Here is a 24,181-nt window from a genome sequence, read left to right on the forward strand (position 1 = left end):
ATTCGTCGACGAAATGGTGTCTTCGTCGAAGAATCTTTTACTGACTTCATCGACGAATCGGTGGCCTCGTCAACGAATCTGGCATCTCCGATTTTTCCAAGACTCCTCGGCTTCTCCTTATCGACGAGTCTCTGAATTTTGTCGACGAGAAGAACAAAGGCTTCGTTGACGAAATAAGGCTTCGTCGACGAAATTTGCCAAATTCCCAATTTCGCCCCTCTCTTATTTATTTAACCCATTTATCACGATTCGGGTTCTTACAATTCCATTGTCACTTTATTCCATTTTCATTTCATTCATTCGTACTACAGCTGCTCCTTAGCCGTCATCAGTTAGTCCACATAGAAATGCACTAGAATCTGCTAACACAACTCCTTTTAGTTGTCATCAATTAGTCCACATAGAAATGCGCTAGAATCTGCTAACACGACTCTTTTCAGCTGTTTTACATTTACATGGTTGCATTAACATACACAAGCAGCATAATTCGTATCATATTTCATTCTTAATGCATTACATACGTAGCATGCATCTCATACATTTAATATATATTTGCACGGAACTTACATGTACTCATGCCACACAATTTAGGAGTAAAATTCATACATATTCCTGTAAAATAGGCCAATCAACTTTTAATGTTCATATACTGAAAATATACCTTTCATTTCGTACATAATTATCCTAAAAATATTATTCACTTTCATTGGTTCATTTTCATATATACATAGCTAAATAAGCAGTCCTAAGTTTAGAAAACATAATTTACATGATTGACATTTTTATACCCACATGAAAACTCATATACATATATAACATAGTCCATTTTTATTTAATTCATAAAAAACCTAATTTAATATATAATTTCCCCTTACCTGACTTCCTAAACTACGCCGGTAGGATCCTGAAAAATGTCTGTGGCGCTCACTAGAACTCTAAATCAAAAATCTCAATTTCATTAAATTAACCATAAATAAAATACTATTTTAATATTTCCTAAGGTCATAAATTCCAAATAAATAGTTATACCCTCAAATATAACAAATTTACCTAATTTTTCAAATCTCACTCTTGCTTTGGAGTGAGGCCTAAAAAACTCAAATTGGAAATTACTCACACCAAAATGACGACAATCGCAACTAGGACCACGTGGTGGTGCCCAATCGTTAATTTATCAGCAGATTTAAAGAGAAATTGAGAAATTAGGAAAAAGTTACTTTACCCTAGGAATGGTGCCTACGCCACTCCTACAACAAATCCGTTCTAATAGAAATGTTGGTGGCGGAGTTAGGAATCCAACAACACCTTCTATTTTTTGATCCGCCGGAAATCCGTCGAGAAATTGAGAGAGAGAGATGGAGACTAAGGCGAGCGTGAGCAGGAGAGAGTAGGAGAACTGAAGAAGTGAGTGAGACAAGAGAGATTTGAGAGCGTGAATAGAGAGGGCGCAGAAGATTTCAATTGAATTGGATTTCAAATTGAAATCCAATTCATTTAATTCAATCATACATATATATATATATATATATATATATATACCTATCATATAATTTACTTAATTAATTCAATTAAATAATGTTTAATTAATTTATTAATTCAATTAAATAATATTTAATTAGTTAATTAATTAATAATTAATCTAAATTTTATTTTATTTTATTATTATTATTATTTTTCATACTATTCCTTTTATTTGTTTATTTATTATTATTATTATTATTATTTTTTAATTATTTTAATCATTTTTAATTTTCTGGGTAACTACAATACATCTTGCATGATATGACTTTAATGCTCAAGACCATAGATTGACCCAAGATCACCTTCGGTCGATTGACGTTGGATTTTTGGGATTAACTCTAAAAAAAATCATATAATGATTATAGGAATCCTTCAAACAATTAAGCTAACAACTCACATTTATAGGGATTTAACTTAAGTCTTTATTTGGGTCAAATTTGGTTTGTGAACAAATTCATTCGACCGAACCTAGGCAATGTAAAATACCTTAGTTGACTGAACTGGGTGGAAGTCAACAGTTTGACTTCACTCGGTCGACTGTATCTTGTTGAACGTATCTTTCTCAGTCAACCAAACTCACACGTGTCTGACCCCTAACTGTTTGGCCAACCGAACTTCTAGTTCCTTTATGATTGAGTTCACCAAATCATATGAATAACATATTGAATTTCAAATTTAGTTGACCGAATCTCGAACGTTTTCAAAATCACCTTAATTCAGTTGACTATATCTGTAGTTCAAAAGTGTCTTAGTCGACTGTACTTATCAATATGGTCGATCAGACTTAAAATACAGTCAACCGAATCTCTCGGGTTGGAATTTTTTAAAAGCGCTAAAACATCATTAACTTTTAATTAAACTTTTTCAAAATACCGAGCATGTCCTCAACGATCATAATTTTTGAAACATTTATAAATACCCCCTCATAACTCCAGATTAGCAACTTTGATTAACTCTAAAATTCTCTCTAAATATTTGTTAATCAAATTTCTCCCAAACCAATTTTTATTGCTAAAATCTTTTCTTTGAGGCAACATCTTGTAAGCAAAACTCTCTAACTCTCTTCCACTCTTTCATTTCAAAAATACTCTTGAAGAGAGTATATTTATTTTTGGGCATTTATTTTTACATGCTTACTTTCACTTATTATTTATTTTTGAAAATCTTTTTGAGAGTATAGATTTGGTTTCTTTCGGTTATTTCTTTGATAAATATTTTTGGGAAGAAAATTATTTACAGTACAAATATTTTCTTAAACTTAAATTCTTAGATTCTTCAAATATTCTTTATTTGTAAAAATATTTCTAAGAGAACAATAATACTCATTTTTCATATACATTTTATTTGTGCATTAATTATTTAGATAAGTATCATTTACTCTACTGAGCATATTTCATATCATATTAGAATGCATGTATTTAGAACTTAAACGTTGTACATCTCTGCTTGTATTTAGAAGCATTTTATATGTACAAAAATATTTTTATTGTAGCGGTTGGGTTCAGCCCGGAATTGAAGTGGGGAGTCTCAGCCCCGTAAGTGAGACCGGTTCGATTCAGCCCGAAAATTGAACTGGAGAGTCTCAACCCCGTAAGTGAGACAAAGTTGGGCTCAACCTTATAATTGAGTTGGGGTTTAACTCGACTCGTAAGGAGAGGTTGTAACGGCTTCTGCTCCGCCCATTTAAGTGAGTAGGTTTAGTGGAATCATTGGGGGGTATGCCAAATGCGGGGACGTATGTTGGTTTGACAAAACCTCAATAACAAATATCGTGTGTCACTCTCTCCTTATCTCATTTAATTTATGCCCTTTAAATTCAGCATGTGTATGCTTGTTCATTTATGATTATAATTATTTGCATGCACACTTTTATTTAATTGAGATATGTTGCACGTATATGTTCACACTCATATCTTAATCATTTTTCATACACATCATTATATTGAATGAGACATGATATGTAGTGAATTGGCAAAACATTTAAATTAGTCAAAAAATTTTAAAATCAATTCACCCTCCTCTTGGATCACACCAATTCCAACATCAGAAGTAAATTTTTCAACAATCCCCAAACAACAGTGATTATATAACCAATTATCAGTTATATGCATATGCATTGAACCCTCCAACTTTGTGATCATTGCTTACCCATTTATTTATTTATCTTTTATGGATAAGGACATAAATTTAATATTTTTGGTTTGTTTGTCTTTATATCGGTTCATCCCTAGCAATTTTCGATAGTTATGGGCAAAAATTTTGATAGTTTAAGAGAAGAGTATACGTAAAAAATAAAACTAATGATATATTTTTGCAGAACGTATTTGTTAATTTACTAATTTACTCAATTAAGAAATTATATTAATTACAATGTTATGAAAGAAAGATGAATTTATAGAGCAATATATTTTAAAAAAAAAGAAGCTAAACTTTGCCTTTAATTAGTAGCTCGGAGAACTTGTTAGGCATGTGCAATTATTGCACATGATTTAATCTTCAAATTTTAAAAATTTATGAAACTTTATATAATTAGTAATTATAAACTATTTTAAAGAGTTACAAATATAAGTGGACAATATTTGTGCAATTATTTTATAAACTTGATATAATTTTATAACTTGAATGATCAAAGACAACTGTAAAATAAATAAGACAAGAAGCTAGCATTAGAGGAGAGAAAAAACATGTGGCATGATAAAGAGGAAATTTACTTTTAGAAGTCCATAACTACAATCAAAAGAAGCAAGAGCATGTGATGTATTGGAGGGAGAAAGACTAAGAAGTGCAAATAACAAAAGAAGACTAAAGCAAAAGTAGTTAAAAACACATATAACAACAAAAGTAAAAATAGTTCCCCCTATAATATCTAATGAGCTTATTATGTTAACTTGATTGAGTATGCGCTCATACTTTTAACTTATATCGGAAATGTGAGAACAAAAAAACAATAACTTTACGAACATTATCGAGTGGTATAACCAAGAATTTTACTTTTGGCAAATGTCTATGCAAAAATATCGAAAAAGAAGGGCAAAATATTTTATTAGGGTTTAGGAGTAAATTAATACTTTATATTATAAACACGACAATGGTAGCTTTAGGGTGTTAAGTACATTTTCCTACCTAATGTATCATTTATGGCATATTATATTTTCTTGAAGAATGAAATTTAAGCTACAAAAACTACAACCATAAATGCTAAATGCTATGATCTTTGATTTAATTTTCAGTGGTATAGCCTAATCTCTAATGTTAATTACATTAAACAATTGAAACTATTCAAAATTACAGGGATCCCAACTAAAACATCGAAGAGAAAAATCAAACTTAAACTATTCAAAATAAATTGGAGGATTGAGAAGATAGTTAAAAGTCAAAATATAATTCTACCATTACTTATTTATGAGTAAATTGCACCAAAGGGGATTAGACTTTTACATTGTTTTTTTTTTTTTTTTTAATCGCCTTGAAGCTATCATCATACAATTAATTAGAAAAGATCTTAATATGGATTACATAGCAATTAAAACAACTACGTCTAATTTAAATTTTTATTTCATTCTTATTTATGGGCTACACTTTTTTTTTTTAATGAAATATAACATAGATGACATATCAATAAAAGCAACTATTCGTTCTTATTTATAAACTACACATTTTCTTTTCATTTTCTTTTCTCATGCAGATAATCGCAATAAATTATTTACAAAAGTCCGAAACTTAAAACTTAAAAAAAAAAAAAAAAAAAAAAGGTAAAACTTAACGTCGTGTCATTCATATCAAATTTTTTATAAGGTCTTACTCCAATATTAAAAAATAAGCAAACAAATGAAAGAGCAATTTTGGAGTGAAAATGAACTAAATAATAGTAATGACATTTATTTTATCAAATAAAATTAAAATTTTAAATAAATAAATAAATGGTAGAAATTAAATTTATTTTATTTTATTTTTAGATAAGAAAAGACGGGTGGTCTCAAAAAGTAAAAAAGAATAGGAGAAAGGGTGGATGGTTCAGGGGAGCGTGAAAAAGGAAACGTGGACTTAACTACTGCGCCTCCAAGCCGCCAATGATTGGGGGAATTGCTTCCGCTTTTCCAAAATGGAAATTCCACGAGCGCAAAAAAACAAAATCAAAATCATTCATTCATCGCCTCAATCCTCCGTATTTTCTTCTTCTTCCCTTTTCGATTCCAAACTGCAGTTATAGAAACATTGGGCGATTTTTCTCCTGAAGCTTCTCCTTCAAATGTTTGTATGGGGGCTCGGAATGGAAATGGAATGTACTTGAAAATTGACGTTTCGCTTATCGGCGGGATGAATATCGATAAAGGCGAGAGGGAGAAAGAGAGATAAACAGGGAATATCGAATCCTTTTTCGGATCCTCTTGTCGGTACTATCGCTTCTTCTTCTTCGAGCATTGTGGAAATTTTGGATTGAGTGTACAATTAATTAAGCAAATAATCATAGATTGATTTCAAATTTATCCATAAATTAATTAAATTCTCAGAATTTATACCTCGCGGCGTCATTCAAGGAGAAACGGTAATTTTCTTGAATTTTCCTAAAGTTTTGTTCATTTCCTGAAATCAAAGCAATTCAAATAGTTCATGATAAATATATATATATGTGGCCGATATAGGTCTGTTACCTTCGGTTTTTCAGCTCCCTTTTACCGTCATTTCGTTTGATCAGCAATGGCTGCAATCGCCGCTGGCGTGGAGTCTCAGTTGTCTCAGCACACTCCTCTGAGCGAAGACGAGTTCGCGAAGTGCCACTGCTGCGGGTTGACGGAGGAGTGCACGCCGGAGTACATCGCGCGCGTGCGCGAGCGGTATCAGGGCCGTTGGATTTGCGGACTCTGCGCCGAGGCGATCGAAGTCGAGATTCTGAGGTCGGAGGGGATGATCGGCGCCGAAGAAGCACTGGATCGGCACATTAACTTCTGCAAGCAGTTTGAGTCATCAAGCCCGCCGTCTAGACCGACGGAGGACCTGATCTCCGCCGTGAAACAACTACTCCTCCGAAGCCTGGATTCTCCGAGAGCAGTTAGGTCTACTCCCTCTAGTCCTCCGGCGAAGGTTTGCGACACGCGGCCTCTTCTCCGATCAGAGAGCTGTTACTCAACTCTGGATGGCTGAATTGAAGTAGTACTACCATCTAATCGGGAGAATTTCAACTACGAAGATTTTGACTGCCCCGCGGCCGCAAGGGAAAGTGGAGTTGTTGATGAAGGAATGAATGATTGAAGCAGGAAGCTAGCTCTAGGGCTAGGCTAACTTAGGTAAGGTTCAATCTAATGTCTAAATGCTTCTTCAAGTTATATTCCAATCTCTGCTATTGACTTTGACAGAATGACATGAATGGAGGTCGAAGGAATCTGCCTTTGGCACTCCAATTCTTCTTCTCCTTCTCCTTCTCCTTCTCCTTCTTCTTCCAGGAAGTTGATTGAATTGGACTAGCTTCTCTGATCATATCAAAATAGAACGAATCACATTATTGGTTTGAATAATATCTTTAAATCGAAAATATTTTTTTGTCAAATTGATGAACAAATAAATAATGGATATACTAACACACAATTTTCTCTGCAATTACAATCACATATAAACATATGTACATTTTTAGGAAGATTAATAATTTTCAATTTGTTTTTTCTCCCATTGTCTTATATTGTCCTCTTTTTACATATTGGTAGTTAAAAATTAAAAATTTAAAGATATTCTTTCCTTATTCTCTCCATACTCTTACATGAAACTTATCAAAAATTGTCCATACTCTTACATCCATCCATCAAGCTAGTGTGATACGATGGATCCCTCCGAGGTGGTTATGGGGCTCCTTAACCCTACTTTGACTCTATTATATTATTGTGTTTGAGTACGATGCATAAAGTCTTATTCAATCTAAGTTTTTGTTTTAATCTAATGTCATGTTTGATTTAATTAGTGAAAATACTTTAAAAATCTTCTAAATTTTGTAATTTTTTTCTTGAAGTATCTAAATTAGAAAGTTTAATAAAATTATGTTTTTAATTCCATTTTATACATTAAGTATGCCGACAAAAATCATGTGTTAACCATTAAAATGTGTTAGGAAGTTTTTTTTTTTTTTTTTTTAAATTGAGCATAAATTATAAGTAGCAATTGGAGAAGGGAACGATAGGGGATGGTGCCCTCCCTTAATCTAATTTAGACCCTATTCTACTAATTAATTGTATATGTACATGATGATGAAGTGTTATTTTTTCTAATTTTTCATTTTAATTCAATGTTATGTTTGATTCACAAAATGAAACAATGTAGAAATTAAATTAAATTAAATTAAATTAAAAAGTTAAATTTTTTTTATGTAAATCAAGTTATAGTTTTGACTTCGTTTCGTTTATAAATATAGTAAATTTTAATCCTAAACTAATCAATATAGAAATTTCATGTCTCATTTAGATCCCTTATCATTTTATTTAATAGTTACAGTACAATTAAGCGATTGATGATTCTATTTTATCATCAATCCAATCACTATTAACGATGAATTTTTGGATTTTGGATCCAAATAACACGAGACGATATCTTACAAACTAATGGATGTAAACAGATAGCACATATTTAAATAGATCCGAAAAAGTGTAAATAATAATAAATGGCAAGTGTTTTCCTTGTGTGGATCCTATTTTAATGCAACGCCACGCCACTATTCTTGAACAACTTGGAGTGGAGCCTTCTTTTCGTATCCGTAATAGGGTGAAAAGAGTGGATGGTCCCAAATGAGTTGGCTTATTTGAAAAAATGTGGGGTAGTAAAGGATCCACAATAGGGGAGAAAATCACATCTAAAACTAATAAGGTGCATCATGTTGAGAGCGAAATCCAATCTATTACAATTTTTTTTTTTTTTATAACTCTAAAACTCCAGCCACCATCGCCCTACTTTGAATACTATAATGCGACACCAAATCTGGGAAGGTGAAAGTTATCCGTCCATTGACACACCCTTAATAATTTACCAAAGTAAACTCTCAAGGGGGAATCGAACCCGTGACCTTGAGGTCACCAAAGTCACAAGTCGTCTTTACCACTATTATAATTTGTTATTAAAAATGGAAAGTACTTCTTAACACGAGCATCATAAGATTTCATCATGGGTTGAGATGGCACCTTGTGATTGAGTATTGTGTCACTCTTCAATCGATCAAACCAAAAAAAAATCACATTTTAATCACGTTTTGTGCAAGTCACATTCGATTATGCTATAAATAGACTATAGTAGGTGTTAAAATAGTATGGTTCAACTTCCAACTATGTGAGACGCATTTTATAAAATAAAATCATAAATCAGTGAGTCAGAACAAATAATACCTCATCGAAATTAATGTAAGGTCATTATATTTTATAATCAGACCCATCCTTGAGGTATCACCATAAGGATAGATCCTACACAAAAGTGTGACCCATTTTGATGAGAACATCAAAGATCAGATGACAAAACTTGTTACAATCCCATATCATGTATATCTACTCATTAATTGGGCCTGATCATAAATTTTCATAAGCGTAGTTGTCTTTTCGACATTAAAAAAAATAATAATAATAAGAGAGAGAGAGAGAGAGAGAGAGAGAGAGAGAGAGAGAGAGAGAAATTTTTGAGTTGGTGATTGAAATGTGCAAGCACAAGCAAGGCATTGCAAGTTGAGGAAGAAGAAAAGAGTGAAGGAGAAGCAACTAAGAACAGTCCTAGAGGTGATTGTGTGTTGTCTATGTTTGGGTGATAGAGGTTTTTGAAAGTGACCCAAAGAAAATAATATATCTTATTAAGGAAACTATGGGGTGTCAATGGATAACCCTTGTTTGGTCTCACTCTCACCCCATGTGCGGGTATGATCCAGGTTTGCCAATCACTAAAGTTTGGCACTTACCATTATTTTATCCCTTCATCATTCTTATTTCTAACTTTAAAACTCCAAAAAAAAATAAATTATTATTATCATTACTACTTTTTATTCGATGGCATTCGCAATTTTTTTCCCGACAATTAATTTTTCAAAGTAATAGCTTTAACACTCTTAACTTTATATATATATATATATACATGATTTTATTTTAAATAAAATTGTTTCACAAATTATTCTTCAATATTAACAATTTATAAAATAAAATTCTTGAGCAATTCATTTGACACAGAATATATTACAGAAAAGAAGTGTAACGTATAATTTAGGAAGCACATGACAGTCTAGCTAGATAGCCTCTCTCTCTCTCTCTCTCTCTCTTTATTTTATTTTTATTTTTTTCAAGTATACCATCTTCTATATATGAGCAGAGACAGAACACTTTGACAACTTTAACATTGAATTAAATTAGAATTTTTATATCTTTATTTTTGTTTATTTTATTAAATAATATTATTATTCTGGGCTTAGTAAATGTATAAATTATTATTATTGGATTATATATGAATCATGTATGATATATATGAATGTGAGCATATCAACCGCAACAACATAGCAATAAATTAGAGCAATAGCCGTGTCCGCATCCGAACTTTACCCTGATCAGTGAGACTTGGGAGCAGAGGACGTTGGTGTCGTACTAGGGGGTCCGAAGGGCTCGTTGGTGACTGGAGTTCTTATGTAATCAAATAAATAAATAAATAAATTAGAGCAGCTCAGCATATGGGGCACTTTAGGGGTTGGGTAGTGAATAAATTCAACATATAAAATAAAAGTATTAATCAATTATTGTTACATAAATATATATCATGAAATACAAGTAACATTTATGCTTTGATTATTTTGGTTCGGCTTTTTTGTAAAACCAAAATTGAGACAAAAAAAAAATCATCTTCATTAAATTAAAAAACGAAATCGAAACTAAAATTGAAAAATCAAATTGAAATGTAAAACAAAAAACTATGTTTTTTAAAAAAAAAAAACTGAAAAACCAATAACTAAAAAGAAAAATGGAACCAAGATATAAAATAGTTTGGTTTAATTCCACCATTCTATTTTCTCATAATTTTTGTGCACTTATATATTTGATTCTATGAACTATTGGACATAAACCCAAATAATTAGTTAATCGATTGCTTCAATTTTTTAGTAATTTTTCTTTAAAAAAAAAACCAATTAATTTCCCACTTGTAGAATTCAACCAATATATATAAGCCCCAAATTAGCCCTAAACTATACAACAAAAGTAACACATGGTCGAATAAATAAATATCAATCAATGAAAACATATATAGAAGCCCTAAATTAGTCCTTAACTACACAACAAAAGTAATACATAATTGAATGATAAATACCTATCAATGAAAATTCTTAATAGAGTAATTAAACAACTCCCACCCCAAAACCTCTCCCTAAGTTTTCACGTTGGGTCATATCCCTTGACAACCCCCCAATCATCTATATTTAGGTTATACTTAGTTCACAAAATGACATGAAATATAGTGAAAAAAGTGTGAATAAAGGTTATAGATAATCATTATTTGATCCAATATGTATTAAGAAAGGAAGAGACATTCTTATAGTAATTATTCCTTATTTATTATTTATAGTTATTATTCATAAAAAGTTTCACATCTTATTTACTTTATAGTAATAATAATTTTTTACATCATTAACAATAAGTAATTATAACTAATTCATAGGAATAAATATTTCGTGAACCAAATGTAGCCATATTATCTCTAATAAAAATTAAGGTAAATTTAAGGAGTTCTCAATCATCTTTTTAAAATTGCCCCTAAATGACATTATATATTATACTTGCAACATTTACAAATCATGAAAATCTATAAGTAATTTAAAAGTTATATTTATTTGTGTTGACACCAAAAATCATACCTTAATATGTGCGTTCATGAATCGTGATTATCACCTACAAGCAAGAGAAAAAGAAAATTTTGAATGACCTTGGTGGTCTTCAAGGGCCTTTTCCGATACTTAAGTCAAGGGGTCTTTCCCGATGGTCAAGTCAAGGATAGAAGAAGTAGCAATAGGATAGCAATAGTGTTTAAGATATACATTTTAGATGTCTTATCTTCTTGATAAGAATGTTAGGAACCTGTGAGCATCCAGATCAAAGTGACACCAAAAAATTTACGTGGTTCGGTCAATAACGACCTACGTCCACGAAGCACACACCAAAATTCACTATCGCCGGAAAATATTACAATTCTCTCTCTCTCTCTCTCTCTCTCTCTCTCTCTCTCTCTCTCTCTCTCTCTCTCTTCCTCCCTTCTTCCTCTCAGCTTTCTCTGAGCTTCTCACGCTTCTGCACTCATTCTGTGCTGTCAATTACAATTTCTACAGCCCTCAATTTATAGGCTTGGAATTTAAAACATAATTAAATCAAAATAATCACAATTGGAAGTTTATAATGAAGAGATTAATGGAGAGATAATTCCATCATGTTTCTGACTCAGCTCCAAGCTTGCAACGCGTTGTCTCCTAGCTGTCTTCTGGCTCCATCTCTAACAATCTCCCACTTGGAGACAAAGACACATCCTCAACTAGAGTATCATGAATAAATGATGTGCTCATAATATGTGTCTTCAAGCATGAAGACCAACTGAAATTGAACACAACTCCAGCTTCTCTGTAGTCACCATCTTCCTGTTTGCTCGATTCCTGCGAACTAATCTGATGGCTGTCATCTTCACAACTGGTGTAAAAATACCGGTGTAGTCAATCCCGTACTTCTACTCGAAGTCTTTGACTACCAACCGAGGCTTGTACCTTCTGGAGCCGTCATGCTCCTCTTCAATTCTGTACACCCACTTGTTGTGAAGGCCTTTGGGCAACTTCCACATTCTATTGGAGGTGGGAAACTTCATCTCATCCTTGATCGCAAGCTCCCACTTGCTCGTATCTGCCACCTGACATGCTTTATCATAGCATTCGGGCTCTCCTCCATCTGTAGGAAGTAAGTAATCAATATACCTTCTGTCTGGTATATGAGACCGAGTAGATCTCCTAAGCTTCGGAACTGGAGTAGGAGGCAGTGGTGCGATGATCTGCTCCACTGGTTCCTCCACCTGAGGATTCTCGATATTCTACTCAACACATTCTGAGTGGACCAGTTCTACTCCTTTCTTCTTTGGGGCATGGGTGTTTATCTGGAAAACCCTCTTCTGTTTCCTGACTATACAATCCTCACACATGTCAACCTGCACTGACTGTAGACCACTCAATTTTTCCTTTGAGTGCATCACCCTGAGTCCCTTCTCGCTCATGTGACCAAGTCGTTGGTGCCAGATGTTGCTGTCGTCATTTCTTGCAATAACTGAAATAGACATGGAGGCATTGGAGGTTAGAAAAAGTGTTCCTCTTTTCTTACCTCGTGCAATGGTTAGTACACCCTTTGAAACTTTCCATTCATCGCCAATGAATTTCATCGTGTATCCTTCATCTGCCAGCTGACCAACTGAGATAAAATTTTTTTTCAAGTCTGGAATATACCTGACATCCTTCAGCTTCCATACTGACCCGTTTATATTGATCTTCACAACTCCCTTGCCGGTTACGTCGCAAGGTTGATCGTTGCCAAGGTACACCTTACCAAAATTACCTGATGTGTACTCCTCTAGGCAATCTCTGCAGCATGTGGCATGAAATAAGGCTCCGAAATCTAAGACCCAAGACTTCTGCTTGCTTTCCAAAGAGCAGATTAACATCTCATCATTCTCAAGAGCAATATTTGCTTCTGTCTTTGCCCTCGTCTCGAATTCTTTCTTCTAACTCTTGCACTGGTTCTTGCAATGACCAGTTTTTCCACAGTTCCAGCACTCAATAATGTTAGTGCTCTGGGAACCTATGTCCTGAGTACCTCTGGGATTTCCGGATTTTGACCATCTGGGCCTAGATCTCCCGTGGTTGTTTGATCGTCCATTCCTGTTTCCTTTGCCTCGACTCTCCATGTTCAAGGCTGAACTCAAAGTGGAGCCATGGTTTGACTACATTCTTATTTCCTCTGTCAAAATCATGTTGACGACCTCATCGTATACAAGCTTCGATTTTCCTGCAGAGCTACTGATTGCAGTAACGACACCATTCCAACTTTCAGGCAACTAACTGAGAATCAGTAGGGCCCGAATCTCATTATCAAACGTTATCCTAACTAAGGCGAGTTGATTAGACAACTCATTGAAGTTATTCAGATGCCTGCTGAAACTCTTACTTGCAGACATGTTCATCTTAAATAGTCTTTTTATGAGATGTACCTTACTTGCGGCTGAAGGTTGCTCGTACATATTAGAGATTGCATCCATCAAAGACTTAGTAGATGTTATATGCTTGATATTGAACGCCACAAATTTTGACAACGTCATTCTGATGGCTCCGAGAGCTTTTTGATCAAGCAACTCCCTCTCATCCTCGTTCATGGATGTTGGCTTACCCTTCAACGGTAAGTGCAATTCCTTCCCAAACAAATAATCTTCTATCTGCATCTTCTAGAAATCGAAATTGTTCCTATTGAACATTTTGATTTTGAGCTCTTTTCATTCAACATCTCGATTCGCTAATCTAGAGATGGAATTAACTCAAATGGATAGCGCGGTTGGATCCAAAACAATCGAAAACCCTAGAAATGATTCAAGTCGCTCGAAAAACGGACCCAAAACGACTTTGAAAAACTCAGTCAAAATTTGGTCAAACCTTGTCAAACTTGGTCAAGCTTGCTGACGTGGCACTGCTGATGTGACACCTTGCTGACGTGGTAGTGGGGTCCACAGATGATGTGGCAAGGTGGGGCCCATTGATGACGTGGCACCTGACGTGTCTGTATGGGCCCACCTGCTGACATGGCACCTCCGGCTGCCGTGTCTAGGCTGGCGTGGCGACGTGGCCGGTTCTGTGCGGCGGGTCGAATCCGGTTCGTGGATTATATCTCGGGTTCACCGGGTCTAAGTGTTTTGCCGGTTCGGGTTGGGTAGTGGACCAGGTCGGGTCGAGGCGGAACGAGCGAGGAAGATGAGTGCAACGCGTGCAGCGCGTGAGGGACTGTTCACTGGCGCGTGTACAGCGCGTGGAGAGGTGTTCTTCCCCGTCGAAGCGCGTAAGGACGTGTGCAAATTCTTCTGAGCTCCTTTTGAGCTCCGATTTGCACCTTGCTCTTCGTCTCGGCGAGCTGAATGCTATGGTGGCCTCAAAACACAGTTTTGATCTACTGGACAGAGTTCAGAATTTCGAGATCACTTCCAATCTAGCTTTTCTGCTCCAATCGGACTCTGATACCACTTATTAGGAACCTGTGAGCATCCAGATCAAAGTGACACAAAAAAATTTACGTGATTCGGTCAATAAAGACCTACGTCCATAGAGCACACACCAAAATTCACTATCGCCAGAAAATATTACAATTCTCTCTCTCTCTCTCTCTCTCTCTCTCTCTCTTCCTCCCTTCTTCCTCTCAGCTCTCTCTGAGCTTCTCACGCTTCTGCACTCTCTATGTGTTGTCAATTACAATTTCTACAGCCCTCAATTTATAGGCTTGGAATTTAAAACATAATTAAATCAAATTAATCACAATTGGAAGTTTATAATGAAGAGATTAATGGAGAGATAATTCCACCGCGTTTCTGACTCAGCTCCAAGCTTGCAACGCGTTGTCTCCTAGCTGTCTTCTGGCTCCATCTCTAATAAAGAATTCCCCTTTTATAGGTGATCGATATATCTCCACATATTCAATGTAAGGTTTCTTTAGGTATGGTGGGAAGGAGTGACATGGTCTTAATTCTAAGGGCCACCTTCACTACCCCTCCATTACTTAGGAAAAACATTCCTTTTTTTATTGAGTCTTTAAAGACCCGAAAAATAAAAATGACTAAAATAATTAGGAAAAAATAATAAATAAAATTAATTAATTAATTAAAATTATTAATCAACTAATTAGTTAAACATTATTAATTGATGTATTAAATAAATAACTAAATAAAAAGAAGTACTATGAAAGAAATAAAAAAAAAAAAAAACTAATTGAAGATATATATATATATATATATGTAAAGGGGTTAACTTTCTGAAGCAAAAAGCTTCCAGAAGAATTTACTTTCTGCAAAGACGCACATCACACGCCAAACCCCCCTGAATTGTTTTTCCTGCGTCCAGCTGCTTCTCTCTCTCTCTCTCTCTCTCTCTCTCTCTCTCTCTCTCTCTCTCTCTCTCTCTCTCTCTCTCTCAATTTCTCAATGAGTTTGTGGCGGATTGGAAAACGGAAGGTGCCGTTGGATTCCTAATTCCGTCACCGACATTTCTATTGGAGCAAATTTGTCGTGAGAACGACTTAGGCACTACTCCAGGGGAAAGGTAATTTTTCCCTATTTTCCCAATTTCTCTATAAATATGCTGTTAAATCGATGATCAAGTACCACCACGTGGTCCTAGTCGCGATTGTCGTTATTTTGACGTAGGTAAGCTTCCAATTGGGGTTTTCTAGGCTCCACTCCGAAGCGAGAGTGAGATTTGAAAATTTTGGAACATTAGTTATATTTGCGAGTATAACTATTAATTTGGAAATTATGGCCCTAGAAAATATTTAAATAATATTTTATTTAGGAATAATTTAAATGGAACTAGGGTTTTTGAATTAGGGTTCGGGTGAGCATCGCGGGCATCTGTGTGGGATTCTTGTCGATGTAGTTCGAGAATTCAAGTAAGGGGAAATTATATATTAAATCAGATTTTATGAAATTAAAGGTAATAAATTATGTTATATTATATGTATGTTTTGGTGTGAATTATAAAATGTCAACCATGTAAAAATACGTTTCCTGAACCTAGGATTGCTTATATAGTAATGTATATGTGAAAGTAAATGAATGAAAGTGAAAAGTGATTTCTGAGGAATTATGTAAGAAAAAAAATGTATTTTCAGCATATAAATGTTAAATGTGGGTTGACCTATTTTACAGGAATATGTATGAATTTTTATTGTTAAATTGTGTGACATGAGATTCTGTGTAAATATATGTTAAATGTATGAGATGCAGACTAAGTAAGACATTATGAATAAAATGTGATATGGACAATGTTGTCTGTGTATGTTAAATGCAACTATGTAAATGTAAGACAACTGAAAGACAGTCATGTTAGCAGATCTATCTCATTTCTATGTGGACTAACTAATGACAGTTAAAAGGAGCTGTGTTAGTAGATTTTAGTGCATTTCTATATGGACTAACTGATGATGGCTAAAGACCAGTTGTAGTACGAAGGAATGAAATGAAAACGTTATGCAATGAAATGACAATGCAATAAAATGAAATGTGAAACGTGAATGATACAAATGGGAAAAAGTCACTTAAAGTAAAATGCAATGCAATGTTAAACTATGAATATGAACACATGTGTATGATTGAATAATGATAGAAAGAATGATGTATTATGATATTAGAAGTATGTATGTATGCAGAACATGTTACGTTTGGGCGAGGCATATCTTTCGCCTGAGAGCTTGTTGAGTAAGGCAAGTGCATTAATAGCTACAAATATGGCTGTAGTCGCATAACGTACTAAGGCAGAGGGAACCTACTTGTATGGGTGGGTAGATTTCCCTATCCTTAGGGCTTTTGCCGATAAACTATTGTTGAACTATTTGAGTACGAGATTAATCTTACACTTGAGGGCTTACTGAGTAAGGTGAGTGCTTTGGTATATTTTAATTATGACCTTAGGGTTACCTAAGTATCAGAGCAGAGGGGTGCTACTTGTATAAGCGGGTAATCACCCCTATCCTTAGGTAATCTCATGGGTAAATCTCTGTATATGATTGTTTAGGTTCAGAAAATGGTTTTAATGTTATGATAATGATTTGCAAATGTATTTAAAATGATATCTATATACCTCATGTTAGTCACACACTGTGTTTAATATATTGTTTCTTCCCTTACTGAGATGTGTCTCACCCGAATATGATTTTTTTTTTTTAGGATTTCCTCGAGATCGAGCTTTGAGAGCTCGAGGTTTTTATAGCATTATTGCGAAATAGAAAAAGAAAAGGGTATATTTCTATATTAATTTTGGGGAATGTGAATATTTATGTTTTATGTCTTTATGTTTTAAGGCTGTTGAGTAAGGAATGATTGTGAAAATACTGAAATATTTTGAGAGTTATGTAGATTTATGGAAATGCAGGTGATGGATGATTTATTATGGATTATAGTTAGAATTAGTAAACTCCGATATTATGTTATATGGAGATTATGTTTATATTTTTCGCTGCGTATATATTGATTTATGGATTATCAGGAATTTTATCAGGTATAATGCACCGGACCCAGGATTAAGGGTTCATGGCATTACATTATGTTAAGGTGATCCTTCATCACTTACCCCCCCCCCCCCCCGGCGCTTTGAAAATTGCTTTCAATCTTAAGAATACATATTTATCAAATTATTTTTTGCTTGGAATATCGATCAAACTCCATCTAATTATGGGGGTAGCTCATTTTTCAATTTGTGAATAGAGCTCATTTGTCAAATCTAAACATAACTCATCTATCAATTATAAGCAAAACTCATTTATCAATTTATGAGTAAAGCACATTTGTTACTTACGAGTAGAGCTCATTTATCAATTTACGAGTAGAGCTCATTTATGAGAAAAGCTGTCTATTATGGGGAAAATTCATATTTCAATTTATGAGAAGAGCTCATCTATTAGCTTTTCTGTTAGTTTATAAGTAGGGTGAGCTCTATCATTTACATAAGCAATTTCATCTATCAATTAATGAGTAGAGTTTGTATGTTAGTTTATAAGCAATGCTCATATATCAATTTGAGGGTAGAACTCAGATGTTGTTTATATAAGCACAACTCATTTGTTATTCACATGCGTAGAGATCATTTGTCAATTTATGAGCAAATTCATTTGCCAATTATGAGACAACTCAAGTCAATTTATGAGTAGAACATATATGTTATTTATATGATCATAACTCACGTGTCAATTATGAACATAGTTCATCTATATGGGGAAAACCCATATAATTATGAGAAGAGTACTTATCTATTATTTATGTGAGTAGAACTCATTTGTTGATTTCTAGCAGTAGACCTCATTTCTCGAATCCATTGCATGACCTTGAGAGATGCCTTGCCAACTCCCAAGATTCATGTGGCCTTTTTTTTTTTCCAAATAATAATAATACTCCCTTTTATTGCTATGATAAATTTTTTTAAAAAAAATTGTCTCATCCATTTCATTGTAAATATAATGTAAAATTATGTTTTGTGTAGAAAATTAAAATAAAAAACAAAGAGAAACAAAGATAATAATTTTACGTTGTGGAGTAATATATGCATCTCCATGAATCCTATAAAACTCTTTTCAATGAAAATGTTTTCATGCTCTAAAAGCAAAGTAATCTTACATATGTCAATTGACTAAACTATGTAAATACATGTCCCAACTTCATAAATTTTAATTGATGCTTAAATAATTCAAACACATAAGTAGGAGTGAACCGCTCTTAATCTTTAGAAGAAAGGGACAATTAAATTTGAATTTACCTTTTAACAAGTTCCTTAAGAATCCAAAAGGAAAGAGTATGTCATGCAAGAATAAATGGTCAATGAATTTTTTTTATGCAAATTTAAAATTGATCTTAACCATTTTGATTGATTTTTCTTTTCAACTAGTAAGCTTTAATTGGAATAAAAAAAATGTAGTTAACTTTCGAAATGAGAAGGAAGTGCATGAATCACGCCCATTGTTGGATATTTAATTAAATATAAGTAAATAAGTAACCAAATATAATTTGGGTCAATATAAGGGAAATGTTCTAAATAAATAGGGCTTAGCATTTTTTTGGCAGAGATCCAAGTATTTATTGGTTTGAAGAAAATATCTCCAATATAAAAATAAAAGAATATATAGCACACTTATTTGCTGAAAGTTTCATCCTCTAAATTTTTAAAATTTATGTGGCTAAATGACTTGAACATTAGTCTCGTGATTCGTCTTTTCAAATTCTCAAATTAAGAATTTGGACATAAGTCTCTTAAATTGTTTTTCAAAATTTTCATATATACGACTGAGGTATGTGTTTTTTATTATTTAGTAAATCAGTTTAAATGAATAAAATGTGTATCTTTCCTTGATGGTTAGAAGTCTGGAGAAAAGAGACCAACTACGATCATCAAGGTCTCGTATCAAACATATATCAATAATATATGTTTGTGAATTACCATGACATTGTCATGGTCCATCAAAGTCAAGTAATGGACCCTCCTATTCTTGATCCTATTGTGGTCATAGTCGATTGCCCACCAACTTATCATGCGCAAAAGCTAGAGTCTTGGTAATCTAGGGTGGACTTCTTGCTTTTTCTTTTTCTTTTTCTTTTTTTGAGCCTTCTTGGGCCTTGGGCCTAAGATATTTCTTAGTTTGGGCCTACCCAAGGTGCCCCCTCTTCTTGGGCCATGGGCCTAAGAAATTTCTTAGTTTGGGCCTACCCAAGGTGGCCCCCACTTCCCTTTTTTTTTTTTTTTTGTTCCTCTCTAGTTACAAAGATTGTCATATGAGAAGCAAATTCCCCCTCCTTGGTGCTATTGTTGACGCCAAAATTGTACCTTGATATCCACATCAAGAGCATCTACAACCAAAAGCCAAAAAAAAAAAAAAAAAACCTTAGGAGATTTGCAATGTTCCCAAGGCCTGCTTTGAAAACCTTAAGGGGAGCTCATTCTTGAAAATTTTCCAAGTCTAAGCAACTAGTTCCATTGTTGAATTATCTTCTTGCTTAAGACTCTGTGAAAAGCTAATTGTTAATTGTATGCGTATATTATACATATATTTATTGCATGATCATATTGATTATTATCTATGTTGCACAACTTGTCCAATTCATGATCATATTTATAATTTATTTGTTGTATTGGACCATACTGAACTGTTTGAGTAATTGTGGATAAACTGTTAGGAATTTTAAACTCAAACAGGTTACGTTTATACAGGTTTACTTTTGGAAAGTCCGATTTACAAACGGCACTCTGCTGAAATTTTCAAAAATTCTTTCCAAAATCATTCTTCTATAAATGTACTAAACACCCATTGCCTAGGATTTTAATTTAGATGACCCTTTTTGTTGTTGCCAAAAGGGGGAGATGGAAGAGGCAAAATAATGGGTAAAAGAACTTATGTTTGAACATACATTGGATGCATATTGTGAGGGGGAGCCTTATTGGGCTTTACCCTATATTTTGCCTAATAATGGGTAAAAGAACTTATGTTTAAACATACATTGGATGCATATTGTGAGGGGGTGCCTTCTTGGGCTTTACCCTATATTTTGCCAATCGTATTTGTCATCATCAAAAAGGGGGAGAATGTTGACCTTATAGGCCACGTCCGGTTCTGATAATGACAAATACTCTTGTATTTAATAAATATCTACTTCATGTGCAAGTTCATATTAGTATATCATCGATGGCAAGTGAAAGCTCAAAGCTTGAAGACAAATTCATGCTCTTATTTGTAATAATTTTTAGTAAAATTTGTCTGTAATAGTAATTAGGGTATTCGGTTTTTAATAAACACACACATCACATGCATGATTTATTCTGTAAGCTCAAACGAGATACAAACCAAAAATGACCTTAGAAAAACCTTAGGGTGTACCCTTCGGTCGACCAACACCGGACTTTTTTGGTGTCTTCAAATTGGACCCCAAGTGCCCCTAGGACACTCACACTTTCACATATATTTGTTAGGCACTTAAATAGGGTTTGATTGTGTCAAGATAAGGCCGAAATGCACACTTGGTGCACTTTCGGTCGACCAGCCAAATCAGTTCATTTTTAGCCTGGTCGACCGAACCATACCTAGGTCAACCGTTGACCAAGGTCCCGGTCGACCGAGACCCTGTAGTTCATTTGATCCCGGTCGACCGAACCACCTGGGAGTCAACATTTTGACCTCCCGGTCGACCGACCACTTTTGTACTCCAACTACCTAGTCGACCAGAGGGTCCTCGGAAGAATTCCCAGCGGTCTAGTTGACCGAACCATGCAGTTCAAAAAGGCCTGGTTGACCGAACCTCGAAAGTTTGGGAAATCTCCCTCTCCGGTCGACCGAGCCATTTGAGTCCTGGTCGACTGAACCATTTCTGGTCGACCGGACTTCTCGGGTTGCTCCTATTTTTTCACCGCAGTTAATAATTTTAAACAGGGTTAAATTGTTTTAAGTGTCATTAAACTTTTCCAACAATCCCTAATAGGTCCCCAACGGTCAAATATTTTGATATGTCTATATATACTGTTTCATTTGGGAAAATTAAGAGTGATTAGCGAAAAAGGATTAAAGATTTCTCTCTCAAGCAAAAATACTCCTTTTGATTCATATTGCTCATACCTTTCTTACAAACACTCTAGCTTACCTCTTCAAATTCAAAATCATTTGTAAGTGCTTTGAGTGTATATTCTAAAAGGTTTTGCTCTCATTGTTTGAAGTGTTTGAATCGATTTTTCTCTCGAGAGCATAAGCTAAGTTTTCTTAGGAGACTTTACTAATAAGCCTATCCTAAGAAGACTTGTGGTAAACTTCCGAGTATTACATTATCATTGCAATATCTTTGGAAGTTTGTATTTGTTTTTGGTTTGCAAAAACATATTTCAAGCTTACTCAAATATCTTGTGAAATTTATTGAACTATTTATGAAAAGATATTTGTGCTTGTTATATTAATCTTTATAGCAATATCCATTCAAATCTATATCATTTGCTGAAACACAAAGATTACTTATATCTTGCAATCCAAGCATATATATATTCACAGGATTGAGACATTCTATTGATTGATATTATTGAGGCTTGTTTAATACTCTGTGTGAACACATTTGATTGAATACTCTGAAATACACAGATTATTATTGACACTCTCACGTGCGTACTACACTGATAGAAAAATTGTTTGAGAGTTGAACTACTTAGACCACACTAAGCTTACATTATTAAATCATCTGTGGTGTATGTGTTTGTGCGCATTTGCGGTACAAATCTGCTTTACGTGAAAGCACTCTTGTATTGTACCTTTTTATTGTATATCTGAAAGATTCCAGGCATGGCCTGAGGGGACGGTAATCCAGCCCGGTAAGGATTGGTAAAGGTTGAGGTCAGCCCTGTGGTAGTTTGACCTGGTCTGTATAGGTGTCGCTCCACCCATTTAAGTGAGCAAATTATTGTGATAATCCTTGTGCTGGTTAGCCAAGGCGGGGACGTAGGCAGTTGGCCGAACCTCGATAACATATTTGCGTGTCATCCTTTCTTTACTGCTTTCTGGTGCTTGTGTGACTGTTTAAACTGCTATATTTAATTTCTGGTATGTTTACATTATTTGTACTAAATTGACCATAAGCTTGTGAACATACTGCTGTTAGGAGGAAGACCTAGGAGATAAATTTTAAAAATACCAATTCACCCCCCCCCCTCTTGGGATCACTGTAAAGCTAACATTGATATTGAAATGTGATTATGAGAAATGTGAATATTGTTATGTAAAATTTTGCAATACTGATGTTGAAATATGAATATAAAAAATGGTAAATATTGCACCGTTAATTCTGCAATATGAGTATTGAATTGTGAGAATTGAAATGTGAAATTCTGAAATAGGAATACAGACATGTGATTGATGAAATGTCAATACTACATAATGACTTTGGTATGTGGCAGTGATAACCCTGATGGATGGATATGGAAACCCTAATGATTTGTAGTCATATTGAGCACGGTACCATTGCTAGTGGTGTTAGTGCAACCACACGGGCTCGTGGAGCATGTGACGTGAAAGTAAACTAAGCTTTATAATAAAGTTGTTGTGCCCCCTGAGTCCGGATTAGGGCTTTTGGCCAGCTAGTCATACTACAGACATGAGATATATGATGATATTTGACCTAACTAGGTCGGCCAACCGCGGTTAGGTCTAACCTTTGGGCTGCACAACCCTATTCATAGGGAGAAGAAATGACGTGGAAAGATATCCTCAGGGCAGCCATGAGTATAGACACGGATGTATTGGTAACTAGTGACACTCATGTGCTTGATATGGAAAAGGAAATGATAATGGAAATAAAATGAAAATGAAAATGAAATGAGAATGGAAACAAGAAAGTAAATGGGAAATGAAATTGCGTGAGTTAATAAATAATTAAAGCGAAGTAAAACACACCGTTTGAGAACTTACTGAGTAAAATGAGTGCTCTGATAAGTATTAGTTGTAACTGAACCCGAGTTAATTGGGTTAGGCTGCAAATGATATCAGGACAAAGGAAAGTTACTTGTATAGGCGGGTAAACTTCCCTATTCTTAGGAACTTCACCAGTAAACTTGGGTTACGAACGAATGATTTTGGAAATGGAAGTAAAAGTTTATGAAAGCTTGTATTGTACATTTATATGATTATGATTGTGGAAATTATATATTTTCTCAAAAGATATTATTATTATTGAAACGAATATATGATATGATATAATGAATCTCATATTGTCATATACTGTAGATAATTTATTCCGTCTTACTGAGATATGTCTCACCCAATCATTTAAATATTTCAAGAAACCGAGATAAACTTAGTAATAAAGCTCCGAGATAAAGGGGAGTAGATACCTTGAGTAGTCAGGGTGAATATTTTGAGTTAGGGAGGTTTAATTCCCCTAG

At 34.3% G+C, this 24,181-nt stretch overlaps 1 protein-coding gene across 3 annotated transcripts; it reads left to right on the forward strand.

Annotated features, from left to right (window-relative positions):
* Positions 1-5,524: 5,524 nt before the first annotated feature.
* Positions 5,525-6,931, forward strand: LOC131150802 (uncharacterized). 3 transcript variants are annotated; one of them, XM_058101775.1, is made up of 2 exons: positions 5,525-6,067; positions 6,218-6,931. In XM_058101775.1, exon 2 carries the CDS (start codon positions 6,220-6,222, stop codon positions 6,661-6,663), a length of 444 nt encoding a protein of 147 aa, XP_057957758.1. In that variant the 5' UTR covers positions 5,525-6,067; positions 6,218-6,219; the 3' UTR covers positions 6,664-6,931. The 3 variants fall into 3 exon arrangements, with proteins under 3 accessions (XP_057957758.1, XP_057957756.1, XP_057957757.1); XM_058101773.1 differs by having other exon boundaries at positions 5,608-6,067; positions 6,165-6,931; XM_058101774.1 differs by having other exon boundaries at positions 6,022-6,067; positions 6,188-6,931.
* The last annotated feature ends 17,250 nt before the right edge of the window (positions 6,932-24,181 follow it).

The sequence above is a fragment of the Malania oleifera genome, chromosome 3 (genome assembly GCF_029873635.1).
Source record: "Malania oleifera isolate guangnan ecotype guangnan chromosome 3, ASM2987363v1, whole genome shotgun sequence".
Classification (NCBI taxonomy): domain Eukaryota; kingdom Viridiplantae; phylum Streptophyta; class Magnoliopsida; order Santalales; family Ximeniaceae; genus Malania; species Malania oleifera.